The 15,499-nt window shown below is 55.0% G+C and overlaps 2 protein-coding genes across 2 annotated transcripts; one reads left to right on the top strand and one right to left on the bottom strand.

Annotated features, from left to right (window-relative positions):
- Window positions 1–5,445: 5,445 nt before the first annotated feature.
- CGCS363_v002877 (Pumilio domain-containing protein) lies at window positions 5,446–9,994 on the top strand (the record flags this gene model as incomplete). Its single annotated transcript, XM_036634726.1, has 5 exons — window positions 5,446–5,616; window positions 5,863–6,302; window positions 7,064–7,241; window positions 7,844–8,618; window positions 8,673–9,994. The coding sequence occupies 5 exons, from the start codon at window positions 5,446–5,448 to the stop codon at window positions 9,992–9,994; spliced, it is 2,886 nt and encodes a 961-aa protein (XP_036500431.1).
- A 4,104-nt stretch (window positions 9,995–14,098) lies between these two features.
- CGCS363_v002876 (putative GPI-anchored cupredoxin) lies at window positions 14,099–15,182 on the bottom strand (the record flags this gene model as incomplete). Its single annotated transcript, XM_036634725.1, has 3 exons — window positions 14,099–14,502; window positions 14,555–14,792; window positions 14,847–15,182. The coding sequence occupies 3 exons, from the start codon at window positions 15,180–15,182 to the stop codon at window positions 14,099–14,101; spliced, it is 978 nt and encodes a 325-aa protein (XP_036500432.1).
- Between the last annotated feature and the right edge of the window lie 317 nt (window positions 15,183–15,499).

Raw genomic sequence — 15,499 nt, 5'->3', positions numbered from 1 at the left:
AATGCCATTGTTGCCTTGGCTCGCCTCCAACGGCCCCTACCGGCCGCTGGCCTCTGACATCCGCCGCCCTGAGTCTGTCGTCACACAGCAAGGGATCAGAATGCTCCCCGCAGGGTTTCCTTTTGTACGACCCGCAGCAGATGTGATGCAGCGGCGGCAGCGCCGTCTGCGTGTTGCGTTGGCAGAGGAGAATAAGTGTGGCAAGTCGAGTCGCGTCGCTGTCCATCACCGCAATCGCAATCGCCCCCTCTTCGTCTCCAGATATCAGGTCCTGATCGGTTAGGTGGTGAAGCTGCCCCGCGACGACGATGCATCTCCTTCGCATCTAAGCCACTGCATGTCACTTTATTGCACCAACCATACGCTGGACAATCACATCGGGGGGCGCAAAGCCAAAATACAAAACAAGAGGAACGTTTGACACCCTCGGCATGTTGGCGAACAAGAAACTGATTAGATCAGTGGCGTACTGCCGGCCGTCACCAAAGGTACCATTGACCTGGATACTATCGTTCACCCTCAGCGTCGACTTCTGGCCAGGGCTGCCAACTATGATGCAACAAGCCAACACCGCGAGTCACGATCTGCGGCCCCAAACTCTGCGGCGCACCGAGGGTCCAACCTCTTCCTCTAGGTACAACTGGAGAGGGACCCTGCCGCTGAGCAAGCGCTGGGGTATCGCGACACGGGTGACGATTGAACCAGAGCCTAGGGCTTTGCCGCTTTTGCCTGATGGAGCCTTTCATCAGCGACTAAGGGACTGACGCTCGAAAAAGGGGTGGCGAGGGAATATTCGAGCTAAATGATCGTCAAGCCGATTTTCCTCAAACTAGCGCAGGAAGTGGCAGATGGAACATTGCCCAGCGATTCTAGCCCATCACCTATGCCATTTTGGCCTACACTGCAAGACTGGCATCCGTCAGCCGGCATGCTGCAAGTGACATGGGACGACAGCCAGGCCCCTCCGCGATCAGAGCCAGCGGCTTGAGAGCTTGAGAGCAGCGCTTTTCGACTGCCTGCAGCCAACTTCTTCTACATGTCCACCAGGCGAGCTCGGTACAAAGCGAATACCTCTTCACGCCTGCTCCAGGGTCGATCTGGAAAAGTCACTGCAGTCCGAGTCTGGAGTCTGGTCACTTTCCACACCAATCCCGCTGCCCACGCCTGCTTTGTCGCAGACTCGCAGACAGTCCACTCAATGCGGGCCTCAAAAGTCGGTGTAGAACGGAGCCGCTACAAGCCTCCGAACGCCCATGCCTGCAGCCCAACAAATCAGTACTTTGCACTGCTATTTTCACCTTGAGACAGGTGACTCCAAGGCTACACAGACAAGGCCTCGGCGGCATTATGACGAAGTCTCTGGGTCTTTTGCCCCCAAAGCATGGGTCGTGACAAGCCTGCTGTCGTGTGGGAAGTGGGAAGATGCAAGTCACTTCGCGACCCTCCCAAGCCCACCGGCCACGACCCAAGATGCTGCCGCATCGAAAGGCCTGTCCCGCGGTAGCAAACGCGCCCAAATCGCGGGGCAGACCACGCAGGTCTTTGAACAGACCATTATTATTAGACTTGTGCTGAGGATGAGGCTGCATGGCTACACCAGCCGGTCGTCTCTTAACTCTCGCGAGACCGTCTCCATCCGGAGACTTCAAGAATTAGCTCCAATCCACAATTCTTAGCCTCATGTATGTACTGACTGGCAGGGAGTGTTTTGCATGCAGACTTGGCCGTTGGTTGCCCGCTGCGATGCATGTCACCTCGGAGTTGGAAACTCAGGCATTGGAAACTTGAGCGGTGCTCGAGAAGATACTTCCTCGTACAAGCGGCTGGTGCTCGTGCGTTACCCAGCCCAGGCGGAATCGCAGGTCGGGAAGACCCTGTTCATTTGCCAGCGAGTTTGCGAAGAAAAACAGAAGTGGGAAAACAGCAGTTGGAATGCGTTGGAGTATGGCGATGGCAAGGCAAGGGTGAACCTTCTTCTCAAGCTGGAGCAATCTCCTGAAGCCCCGCGCCGCAGCTCAGCGACGGCGGGTTGCAACCCAGTGCCGGTTTGCGATGTAGGAACGTTGCGGAATGGTATCCTTGGGACCAAGTTGTCGATTAGCGGACCAATTGGATCAAATATCACCTCTTAAGACCGACTTGTGCCCGCGAGGTCTGATATGCGGCCCAGGTATCTATGCTTCTGGTGTCATGATATTCAAGTACTTGGGGTTCCGGTCGTTGTCATCTTGGCAGAGACCAGCTGGATGGGTGTGTCATTGTCGACTTTGCACTACTACACACAACGCGGAAATCACTCTACTAACTGTTCGTTGTTGACAGAGCAAACCAATGACAGGGCTTGGAGCGGCAAACGAAACTCGTCGTTCACATACCCATGCGCGCATCTCGCCCTTGGGCAGCCCCGGTCTGTCCACTCGATCAGGCAGATCTTCGATAGCCGTGGCACGGACATGGGCTGCTCTGTGGTGTACAGTCGAATTTTGGATGACTGGCTGTTACGAGCGAGATACTCCTTTTGGTGGATATATCGAACCAACTCAAGAATGCAAAAGAGGCTGGCAGAATCCCCAACTCTTCTAGATGCATTTTTTCTTCTCATGTTCCCCATCCGGGGGAGTGTGTTGTCACCCACACAGGGTTATCCAAGTCCCGAAGGCAATGCGACGCAGGCTGTGCGTGGCACACAGACACCGTCGCTAGACCTGTTGTCAATAGCAAGCTACAAAAAGACAGCGAACAGGCTGTGGCTACACCGCCTGAGAGACATGCGAATCCTTGGTTTTGGAGGTTGCTTTGCACCGAGAAGGAGAGGCAGAACGACAAATCACGAGCAGGGTAATCCCCAAAGCGACGAGCCCTACTTCGCAGATTGCCAATTCGACAAGAGTCAAGCACCAAAATGAAGAAGAGCGGTGACAATCTCGTCGAGACTGACCGGAAAACAACGTGGAAACGCAAACACGCCCTTGAACTCTGCGGATCTCGGGCCTCCTGTCAGACCGAGATAGAGTTTGCGATGCACTGACAAAAAGGCCATACTGGTGGTGGTCAACTCTCAGTCCCTCTCTCTCTTTGAGGTTGACAAGCGTCGATGGTGGGCCAGCCGCTGCATGTTGCTATGGGGAGACGGCGCCCCTGACAGGAAAGCGGAAGGAGAACATCGACTGGGCCTAGTACGGAGGTCCTCCGACCTCCGACCTGCTAGACTCGGCGGCTTCTCTGGCTGTTAGTGCACCAGCCCCTCAGCAATACCTAGGCAGAGGATGGGAGGGGATGAGGGGGTAAGAAAAAAGACGAAGGGGACGGAGGGGTGGAAGCGAAGTGACTGGGTTTGCTCGCCATTGACATCGATTTCGCAGAGGTTCAAAGTCAGATGCCTACGAAAGGAGTTAAGAGCTACGTTACGTGTGAGCCTGATTCGCAGTTGCTGTCGGTACAGCTATCGGTACCGACAAAACAGCATTCAGAGCAAGGCAACAAGACAGAACCAGATCTCTTCCGCAACTCCCATCATAGACTTGTGTACCTGAAAGGTATCCGAGATCAAGTCACCAGTGCAACCACACATGTTCGCCCTCCTGCGCGCCGGTCCTGCTGCGGTAGCGGGACGGTTTGGACAGGGTACCTGGGCGGCGTACCTTGTCTCCCACTGGCTGTCTTACTCTTCTGGGAATGATGAAAAGGCATGCCAAAACTGCCCGCGCTGCGTCAGGATACCATCCCACACCAGATACCCAGCATCTACCACTGCCACATGCGCGCAACACCGCGGCCACTGCATATGAAATTGTGCCGGTGCTGTTCACACTTTGTACCTGCTCTGGGTGCCCGCAACCTTGGCTCCAACCTGGACAGGTACGGCGGCACTCGACCTGTTGGATGCTGCGCGGACCAAGACAGGGCAGGGTGTCGTAACGCAACCCGCAACGTGCTGCCAGGTACTTTGGCTGCTTGCCTGGCAGGTAGGTACCTCAAACCCGTGCTCTCTCTACCTACGAATAGCCTGCAGTGAGGAAGGCTAGGGCAGCTTTGGGCAGTCACTGAGAGCCCAGGAGAGTGGAGGAGGGGGAGGGAAGGGGGGGAAGTTGCCAGGTCCCTTGGGCCCCCAGCCCCAGGTCCAGCGGCAGCAATATGGAGAGCGAGCGAGTGAGCGGGCGAGTGAGATGCTGTGGTTCCTCTCTGTGGTTCCTCTTTGCGATGGTGGCCCCGTCAAAACCCCTTCACCCCCGTCGACGGCGCAGGGGTATCTTGGGCCGCTGGCTGGCCTGCCACGCCCTCTCGACCGTGCTTCTCTCCCACACCCAAAAACGATACATTACCTTCTTATGCTCCAAACCTGTCGCTCTCGTCTCTTCCCACGTACGTCGGGTTTCTTGTCCAGTCTCTTCTCTGTACACCATCTTGTGTGTCCGTGTATTTCAAACACTCTCCAGACTGCCGCTCCTGGCTCTCCAGGGCGCGACGTGTGAGACTTATATCCCGAGTGTATACTCTGTTCCGACGCGGGCAAGAAGAAAAAGGTGAGTCCCTGGTCCATTTACTTACTGTGTTTATGCGTTCGCAATCCTGCATCCTGCGCGTTGAGGGAGCAATTTCGCGACATGGCGGCAAGAAACAAATCTACACACAGAGAGAAAGACAGAGAGACAGAAACGTTTCTGTTCTCCCTTCAGTGCCAGTAGGCTATTGCAACGGCACTTCACCTGGACGGGGGGGCTTTCAGATGCGCAGCCAAACCCGACTCAAGCACCCGCAAAGCCATATCGCATCTCGGCACGGCTGGGGGTTGTTGCTTGACAGACATGAGAAGAACGAGGTAGGGGTGCGCCGAGGACGACGAAGAAGCAAGGACTGGGACGGTTTCGGTTTGCGATTCGAAGAGACACACCAGAGGAGACGGGAGCTGCAAGGCGAGACATTGGGGTCTCACGCTGCTTAGCCTTCTCCAAGCGCTCTCTGCTGGGCTTGACGTTGGTTTTTCCCCTGCGGCCCTGGATGTCATTCATCCTCACGGTCGTCTTTCAGGGCTTCACCGACTACCGCCCGCTTTTGGAGAAGGCCAAAAAGCAACCCCCCTGACCAGCAACCAACCCAACCCGACCTGGAAACCTTACGCAGTCCCGTCACTTTTAGTTCGCCAGATCCGCACCCCGCCTCCGATTTTCCTTGTTTTCAAATCCGCCAAACCATCGCTCTGTTCTGTGTTTCTTGTCGTCGTGGGCTGCGATCTCCAACTCAGATTCGCAGCAGCCTGCAGCGTTCTCGTTTCTCAATCCAGTTTCTCCATGTATTTGTTGCTGACCGCCGGCTGTACTTGATGCCAGCAGTAATATAGAACGCCATCGCCACTTGGCCCCTTCGTGTACGAGTTGGAGTAAACCGGACGGCCACATGGACGACCTGCGATTTCGATCCCAACAGCCCCCGCGTAACGAGCCCACGATGAATACGCTTGTCTCACCTCCGCGGAACGGCAGCCGCATGCCCCAGCCTGTTCAGGCCCACGATGGGCGCGGCGCTCTGCCCCGCCGCTTCACCACCGATTCGGGGCGTGTACCAACATTGTCGTCTATTACCAACCAGCGCGGCCCTGAGATGGGCAATGATTACAATGTACGTCGTCATCTCTGTGCATGGCACTCGCAGTACTCGCGGATCTGCCATTGCAATGCCCCTGTTGCCATCGCATCCGTCGGTGCACAAGGTAGACTTGGGCTGACAAGTGAATTAACAGACTTTGCACAAGGTTCAATTGGTTCGTGGACCTCCCCTCCCACCCCGTTTCCGCGACGGAAAGCGGCAGCCCGATGACGGCGCGATGCTGCATTCGACCGGTGGCGATACTAATTCTCGGGCCAGATTGAGAAGAAAAAGCTCGAATACGAAAGACTCCGAGAGCAGAGACGCCGATTCGAACTCGAGATGCAGAAGCTGGAGCAGGCGCAGCGGCGCGAGGAGATGGAGCTTGCCAAGATGCAGGATGACCTGCGCCAGGGTCACCAGTCGGAACCGACGACGCCTCCTGAATACCATGAGTCGTCTGGCTTCCCCACGATGTTCTCACGCCCGAACCGTTACTCGACGTCCAGCCTGACCTCTCCCCCGGGCCTGTTCAACCGTCCCGGCCGCTCGGGATCGCAGCTCACCTCTCCTCAAGCGACTCTGATGCAGCAGTCTCGCTTCAGCTTTGATGAGCATCTCCCGTCCCGGTCCGTTCCCGGCTCTCGAAGAAACAGCGACGAAGATGAGAAGGAGGAAGCTGTGCGTCAGGACCCGACCAGCCATCGGTCCTCTAATGCGTAAGTGCTGTAATCCGTGCATGTGTTTGTTTTCTTGGACAAGTCGTAAGTATGAAAATCTGGAGTTCCGAGGGCTCTTGCCATTGGCTGCGCCGAAAGATACTAGTTGTGTTGTGTGGGCAGGCGAGTGTTGCAGTCGAATTATCGTCTTTGGCTGCTTTGGAAGAGCTCTTGCGACTCAAGGGTGTAGTGGATCGCTTCCTTCCTGCAGTTGCTCTACTCTCAGTTCTCTGGCCTCCACAACACAAAAACTCAGGATCCGTCTTTGAAAAACCTCGACTCATCACATCAACCCTCGAGGTCCCCCACCACCACCTCACACCTTCCTCACAACGAACGCTCCACCGGGCTTTTAGGTTCCTTACCTCACCCAACCTGGCGACTTTGTGAACAACCCTTTCACTTCCACAACCAGCCTTCACAACCACAGTTGCGCGCCTGCCTATGGTCCACCTGCGCGCTTCGCAACTACCTTTCCAACTACTGATCGTTCCAACTACAACTTTCGCGCCTACCTTTCGACTATCAATTCTCGATCGCGCCTCCTACCAAATCTTCAGCCCGTTCAAACTCATCGCTCCAAATTCACTTCACAATCAATAGCTTCCTTTCAGTCGGGATTCCAAAGCTATTTCAAGAGCTTTTGTTTCTCCAGATTTTCTCACTTGTTTCTAAACGAAACAACTCGACTGGTCCAAGAAACTGACCACAGGCATCTTCACCTCTTGGGCAATGGCTGACTCTCAACCTTCTAACAACAGCTACAACCGCTACTCCATGCCTGTCACCAGATCTCGCACTGGCTTGTACGGCTCTGACCTCGACCAAACCGGCACTGCTCGATTCCTCTTCGGCGAGGAGGACGCTTCTGGCGAGCACAAGTACGGACACGGCACTGACGACAACTTCCCTACGCTGGTGCGCCGCGACGACCAAATGGTAAGTCTCACTCTGGTTTGCTCTGTTATTTTACTCTTTCCCAAATCCATCATCGAGTTGCCCCCCAAAGCAAGTAGCAAGCCAGTGTGCCTGATTGGCCCCTGCCCTGGTCATGATTGGCTGGTGAGTTAAGTGAGGTTGAAATAGCATCGGGAAGGAGCGAGCAGCAAGCAAGCAACCGCCGCAGCTTCCCAATCTCAGCTTGATTCATCCCATTCACCCCGCCCGCCTCTCCTTCTACTTCCACTTGCACCTCTCCTTGCCTTCTTCCTCTCGGAAAATTTCTTTCTCAAAAAGATTTTTTTTCACCTCACGCACCTTCCCGTCCTCCCTCTGTTTGTTTACAGTAAACACTCGCTCTCCCTCGTCACCTCCCTCCCCTTCACCTCAAGGTCGGAGTTTTGCAAGAACATCACCTCGTTGTCGACACACAGACTTCGGTACAACACAAATTGTCAATATCTGTTCAGCGTTGACATTGTTTGGTCGTGTAGCTCTCTGCATCCTCCGCTGCCCTTGATCTTGCCCTCTCTCCTTCGCCTGCCCCCGACGCGCCTCCTACGAACGGTTGGGGCCATATTAACCGTCATCGAACTCAACAGAGCTTGTCTGCTATCAACACGTCTTCGCTCAACGGAGCCGCTTCATCTGGCGAAATCAGCAACAGAGCCAACGCCCGTCACTCGCTCGACCTCAAGTTCTACCCGGACGCTCCTACGGACAACCAGAACTCCGTTGTCTCGCCGACCAGCCACATGATGGCCACCCCTCCCAAGTTGCAGAGCTCCTTCTCTGCCAACGACATCCCTACCGTCAAGAGCACCAACAACGCTTCTGTGACCAACAACCACGCCCAGCAGCACTTTCACAACCACAACGCCAGCATTGGTCGCATTCCTGCCGGTGCTGTTCCGGGTCGTCACAGTCGCGAGCTGTCCAGCGACAACAACATGGGCGGTCCCCGTGAGCAGCCCGGTCATTTCCCCTCCATTCAGTCTGCTCTTCAGGCCAATGCCGCTCCTTTCGGCCCTGGTGCTCCGGGTCCAGGCTTCCCCCACACCTCTCAGGGCAACCAGGCTCCCAACGTTGCTCCTACTGCCGGACCCAACAACACCTACGGCAACTTCTATCCCAACGGCTACGTCTCCCCGAGCAACCCCGGCCCTGCTGGTCCTCCTGGCCCTCCCACCTCTGGTCCTGGACATTACGGCATGCCTCCTCTCTTGGCCATGGGCATGCAGAACATGAACCTCGGCGGCAACAATATGTACCCCGCCCAGAACTATGCTGGTTATGGCGCTCTCTACAACCCGCAGCATCAGCCTCGCGACAGCCAGGCTCGAGTTATCCAGCATCGCCGCCAGATGGATAACGAGGGTACGTTTTCTCCTAATGTATCTTGTCCTGACCTGTCATGCTAACTAGTTCCAGCCATGTCACGCTACAACGGCCTCGCGCTCGAGAACGTGGGCGGTCAGATTTACGATCTCTGCAAGGACCAGCACGGCTGCCGCTATCTGCAAAAGAAGCTCGAGGAGCGCAACCCGGAGCAGGTCCACATGATCTGGCTTGAGACCAACCAGCACGTCATTGAGCTCATGACCGACCCCTTTGGCAACTACCTCTGCCAGAAGCTCTTGGAGTACTGCAATGACGACGAGCGCACCGTCCTGATCCAGAATGCCGCGGCCGATATGGTCCGCATTGCTCTCAACCAGCACGGCACTCGCGCCTTGCAGAAGATGATTGAATTCGTCACCACCTCCACCCAGATCGAGATGATCATCAATGCCCTGCGCTACCAGGTTGTCGAGCTTATTCAGGACCTCAACGGCAACCACGTCATTCAGAAGTGTCTTAACAAGCTCAGTGCCAAGGACGCGCAGTTCATTTTCGATGCTGTCGGTACCAACTGCGTTGACGTCGGTACTCACCGTCACGGCTGCTGTGTCCTCCAGCGCTGCATTGACCATGCCTCTGGCGACCAGAAGGTCTGGCTCATTTCCAAGATCACCGAGCACGCCCCGATTCTGGTTCAGGATCCCTTTGGCAACTATGTGGTCCAGTACATCATCGACCTCAACGAGCCTTCCTTCACTGAGCCTATCGTCCGCATGTTCAAGAACCGCATTGGTCAGCTGTCTCGCCACAAGTTCAGCTCCAACGTCATTGAGAAGTGCCTGCGCTGCTCCCAGGAGCCCTCTCGTGACATGATCGTCGAGGAGCTCCTTACTCCTGGTGAGATTGAGCGTCTGCTCCGCGACTCTTACGCGAACTATGTCATTCAGACCGCCCTCGAGTATGCGACTCCCCACAGCAAGTTCCGTCTTGTCGATGCCATTCGGCCCATCCTGCCGTCTATTCGCTCCACCCCCTACGGACGTCGCATTCAGGCCAAGATTCAGGCTTTCGAGGGTCGCAGCAGTGCTACCTCCAGCGGCCAGACTACTCCTGCGGACGCCAGCCAGGGCCAGATTGCTCTTCGCCCCAGTCACAACCGTGCCATGTCCAACACCACCTCTGTCATTGCTCCTGGCGGAGGCTTCGGCAACGGTCTGAACGGCGGTCTGAACGGCGGCATGGCCCCTCGCGGCGCGCAGGCCAGCTACCCCACGCCCGCCAACATTACTGTGCCTCCCCCGGCTCCTCCTCAGAACCAGCGCATGCAGCAGTACGGCTACAACCAGCAGCCGCGTACCATGGGAAACGGTCCTGCTGACGCTGGCGCCGGCGGCGAGACCCAGTGGCTGTAATTGTACATAACGCGTTGTCGACGTGGGATTCCACTTCTAATGGCATGAAATGTGATGCGGGCACTCGACGACGAATCTCATGGGCGGCATGATGCTTTCCGCAACGGTCTTCTTTCGAACACAGCACGGCGACGACGCAGCAACGACTTGACGATCACTTTTCCTTCACTGTCTGTGCAAACATCAAAAAATCAACCCCCACCAACATACAAATCGCAACCCACAACCACCTCTTCATCCGTCAAGCACGGCGGGCTTGCATCTGGTTGCAAGACCTGCTTTGTGTGTACACTATGGATTCGGGCAGCGAATGCCAACGGCATTCGCAGCACAAACACAAGAATCGCATTCTGCTTCTCGGCAGCCGTCACCAGATCAGACGGAGCCTTCAATAGGCTTGTACTTGACGCGGACATCGACATAGACGAACTTTTTTTTCCTATTCTCTTTCTTGTGTTTTTGTTTGCGGTTTTTTTTCTTCTTCACTTCGATTCGTTACGCTCGCTTTCCAGGTATCATCAACTTGGATCACGATTGGATCGGACTTACGACGACATCGGCTTAATTTCCAACACGACATGCCATAACGAAGCTGATCATGAGACGCAACGACACGTTTATGGCGTCAGCTCTCATTCTTGTGAAGGATCTCCATTTCGTTTTGTCAGCGAGTCTGGAGGCTACTCAGGATGATACTGGAGCAGCCTGACTGCGTATGCATTGCACAGAGGCGAGCGTTGAGACATGATAGCATCGGAGGGGGCAGTCTTTTTCTTTCTCTGATCGCAGCGCTTTGCGCGTCGCGTTTCTCGTTCTCGGCATGTGCTACCGATACTCTCATGGCTATTCTGATTGGGAGGACGATTTTGGCAAGGATGGTGGACATGGGCTCTCACATATCAAAGGGGGTTATCTGAGACGGGATGGAGCGAACTTTAGCGATTGGGGAGGACTTTCTTGTGTGTGTAAGAGAACTCTAGGGATGAAAATTGGCGTTACGTTGCATTTCGGTCGGCGGGGATGATGTGTATGGGGTTTGGCTGGAAGTGCGTACGCTCTTCAGCAAACACCCAGCATCCTACGGCCACGCATGTATCTAGGCAGATCAAGATAAGATCTCTAAAAACCAGTGCGCTCATCTTGTCCGACGTGATGTGTGACTATGCCCAGAATCCGTGAATAGAAGCGGTTATTCTTGGCGCCTATCACGATGTCTGCAGCCGCCGTAGCTGGACCACGTTGACCCGATGAGACTGGGAAGGTAAGGATCCGAAGAGTGGAGCATGTGAAGCGACACTGGAAACAAACTCCACCAAGATGCCCTCTGATTGGCCAAACCCACGAACCCCCTCCTTTCCCCCACGGCACGGGAAGTGCGTTCCAGAACAGTGACCGCGCTGAACGGACACTCTTTTCAGTGAAGGCAGGCGGCTGACGCCGTGGGAAGTGGGCACAGCCTCACTGTTTTGCAGCAAACTTCGTTGGTCGGGCGCGGGCCAGCCAGCACCTTGGGGGGAGAGAAAAAAAAGGCCAGACCTCAGCGCAGGCCTCCTTTTTGATTTTCTTTTCTTCTTTTTCCCTCTTGTCAGCGAACACGACAGACTATTCTACGCAGCACCACTGCAACATCCTTTTCGCATTTCCCAGCGTACGCCTCTAATTTCATTTCGACAAAATGACCCGCGGCAACCAGCGCGACAAGGCCCGTGAGGCGGCCCAGAAGAAGGCTGCCGGAGCGGTGAGTACTTTTTTTCTGGGGGCGTGTTTACGTTTCGCGGTCGGCCGGTTGGCTTTACGACGATCACCCGACTTGCTCACCACACCCGATCCGATCCGGTTGAATCAGCTCCAGCGCTCGTAAGAGGGATGAACGTTCCATTCTCAAAAGTGTTTTCCGCTGAGGACCTGGACGGTTTCTGGAGCTGATTCGCCGTGTGGATGGATGAGTGAGCGAAAAGGGATCGCGATGTTAGCCGGTAAAAGAAGTGCAACAGAATGCTGATGCGTAGTCTTTTTTTTTCCCCACGCAACAGAAGACGAAGAACACCATGAGCGGCACCGAGTTTGCCCGCGCCAAGGAGAGCGCTGCCGACATCATGAGGCAGAAGCAGGCCGCATGTAAGTCTTTCCCGCCTCTTCCACCGCCCGCCCCTTTTATTCTGGTGGGCAGAATCTTGGGGGTCTCTGCGACGACAGTGACCATTCACTTGTGTGACCGGAGCCGAGAAAAATCAACAGACGATATGCTGACCATGTCATCACAGCTGAGGCCAAGAAGGCGGCGGCTGCTGCCGGGGGCGGCGGGAAGAAGTAAATCTTAGCAGAGGAAAACGGCAGTCTTTTTGATCGCCCGGCTCCTCTCGCTATATCCTTCTCTTGAACCTGACGCATTTGTCTTCCTGGGCCGGCGCATCAAACATGCAAAGCTCATCTCTCGCGTCAACCTGCCCCGAAAAGGCATGTGAGATGAGTCAGCTTCATGTCTTGACGATCGTTCGGGAAGACGGGTATCGACCTTATCGTCAGGGTTCACCCAAGAGATGTGCTATTGTGAGAGAGAAAAGGGGAGAAGGAACAGGCTGCTGAACCACACAAATACACACTCACACTAACAATCATCAACTACGACTTGCAAACGGAATTCATGGGCGTCTTTATAGGGGCGGTGGCGACGGAGGTGCATTCGGCGTGCTTTAGGCGGATATTCACACACACACACACAAACTACATTAAACACACAGTACCTACCAAACTTCAAAATACGGGGGACTTGCCTGCTCTTTTGGCCTCTCTCTCTCTCCATCACCCAATCTCCCGCTTGTGCGTCGTGTCCTTGACTTGAGAGGTGGCCCGTGTGCCAGGCAGGAAGGCGAGGTGAGAAGAACATTGGTGAGAAATCTCAGGTACATACTTGGACATCTCACGTCCCAGCCTCAGCAACAGCGCCCGGAATAAATGGCCAAATGGCCGTGAATATGCCCAGTACTGGTACAGCAGTTATACCAGCTGAAACACACAGAGATCATGCTTATCCGGCGCTGGGGCCTTTGGGATCGAATCCCTTTTTTGAAGTCTTTTTTTCATTCCTTTTTGTAGCAGTCCTGAATCTAGCTACGTGCGCTCTGTCTGCAACCACGCGAAACCGGCGATACAGCTGTCAGATGTCAGTCGGCTGGTCAGCATCGCACGTTCAGATGTCAAACAACGAATTGAGACGATCAGAAATATTTCACCTGAAGCAAACACGTCCCCACCCCCAAACGGCACCGACATCCGCCCACAAAGTAAAGGTAGGTAGGTAGGTAGGTCATGCTCTTTGAATCATTTCGGCGCAGATAACCGGGAAACACGGCTCCTCCACTCTTTTTTTCCTGTCTCGCGGTCCTCCGCGGACCCAGCCCGGGCCACATATTGACGGCCGATCAAACCTCGCCAGTCGTAGCAGAACATCTCGGATCTCCTTCCTTCCATGACCCCTTCATCTCCAGTTGGCAGTGATCCTAGTTGACTATTGACTCGTAACATGTCTTCAATCTTGGTTTGCACAACTTCAGCGAGTGCGAAAAAAAGACCCAATATTTTGAGCGTGATCATTCATCATCCATTTATTGATTCCTATTAAGTGGTTGCGAAAACAAAAAACGGTTTTCCATCCAGGAAATACGAACCAGTCATACTCTGTAATTATCCCCTAAACCCCTCCTGGATTCCTTCCTTTGCCTTTCGTCCACCGTTCAGCCTTTTGGAGCTGAGCGGCGACCAAAGACGGGGCGGGCTTCCCCAAAAACAACAAAAGAGTTCAAATCCGCCTCGACGACCTTCCAGGCCAATCGAGGCTAATGGACTATATCCTGCTCTTTTTTGTACTTCCGTCTTCCACAACCAACAAAAGAGAAATCTACATGTGATGAGAAAAAAAAAAAGAAAAAGAAAAAAAAGGTCGTGAAGCCCCCTAATGTGTAACAACTCCGGATATGTGGTATCGTTCCCAGCGGAGTGGGTAATAAAACAGGTTAAATCTTTCCCGGATTTGGTATGAATATAATAGGACTACTAAGGAAGCGGGGGAGTGCACGACTAGGTGTCTATTCCTCCGTCTATCCTTTAAGCCTCCATCATGTTCATGGGGAGAGAGCCTGCCATGCCGCCAAAAGCACCAACGCCTTGTGCGGCCGCGGGGAAAGAGCCAGCTGAGCAGGTGACGGCGCAGACGCAAGCACCGGCGCCGTTGATCTGGCCAGTGCCGGGGGTAACGGCACCGCCGGCAGCAGGAGCGGCGGGAGCGGCAGGAGCAGCGGCAGGGGGCGCAGCGGCGGGCGCGGAGGCAGCGGGAGCAGAGGCAGCGGGAGCGGCAGCCGGGGGAGTGCCGCCGACGATGGCGCTGGGAGCTCCGTTGCCCTTCTGCTGGATAGCCATAGACTGGAACAGGGCCTGGGACTTCTCGGCGGTGGGGTTGATGGAGAAGGTCATGCCCTTGCCGCAGTGGTTGGCCTGAGCGCAGTAGAACCCTTTGGGACGTGTTAGTTGAGATGGAGGTAAGATGAGAGCAAGTAAACTTACACAAGGGGTCAGAGACCATGACTTGCATGGCAACCTGGGGAGGCGGGCTGACGGTGTTGTTGGGGTTGGCCATGAATCCAGAGTTCATACCGCCGGCGAGAGGATCGCAAGGCTTCGCGAAGGAGGACTGCGTAGCGGTGTGGTTCTGGCTCATGAAAGTGAAGACAACCATGTCACCGACGGCGGCCTTGATCTGATCGGGGACGAAGACGAGACCAGCGGCACCACCAACCATGACCTAGAACTAGAGTCAACGACTTGAACCTCGCCAAATCCGACTTCAAAAACTTACGTTGTGAGTCTGGGCAGCAGCAGGAGGCTGGGGAGGAGTGGCAGGAGGAGCAGCCGCGGGGGGCGCGGCGGCGGGGGGAGCAGCGGCACCGCCGGCGGGAGGGTTGATGTTGATCGTAGGCGCGCCGGCACCGGGGTTCGCCCAGATGATGATAACTTCGGTGACCTGGCTGTTGGAAACTCCGAATCCTGTCATGCCAGCGGGAAGAGCCTTGGCGATTTCTGCGGAGGAAGCAGACTTCTTGTGACCATCGCGACGAACGGGGTAGGTGTTGCGAGCGGATCGGGCGGAGGCCAGCGCGGCGGCGGAGAGAGCTAGTACGGCGGAGAACTTCATCTTGACGGTTGGATGGTGTTGTCGTCGATTAGGGAGACCTTTTTTATTGTTGTTGAACAAGACACGACCCTTGTTCCTTCTCTTTTCTTTTTTTAATTTCTCTTCTCGGAAGATTTGTTGGTATTGCGAGACTGCTGGAGCCCGTCGAGTTAAAGGAGGAATAAAAGGGTTTAGTTAATGCTGGATGGCGAGGGCCTGCTCGTGACGAAGGAGATTGAACACGGAACCGGAAGAGAACGAAAGCTCAAAAAGAATGTGTGAAGACACTCGGCGGATGAAGAAGAGATGGGGAGGAAGAAACAGAAACCTCTCAGACG

Source organism: Colletotrichum siamense, assembly GCF_013390195.1.
Source record: "Colletotrichum siamense strain Cg363 chromosome Unknown KSG_Cg363_contig02, whole genome shotgun sequence".
Lineage (NCBI taxonomy): Eukaryota > Fungi > Ascomycota > Sordariomycetes > Glomerellales > Glomerellaceae > Colletotrichum > Colletotrichum siamense.
Note: the sequence above shows the minus strand (reverse complement) of the source record. Positions and strands in the feature narration are given on the sequence as shown.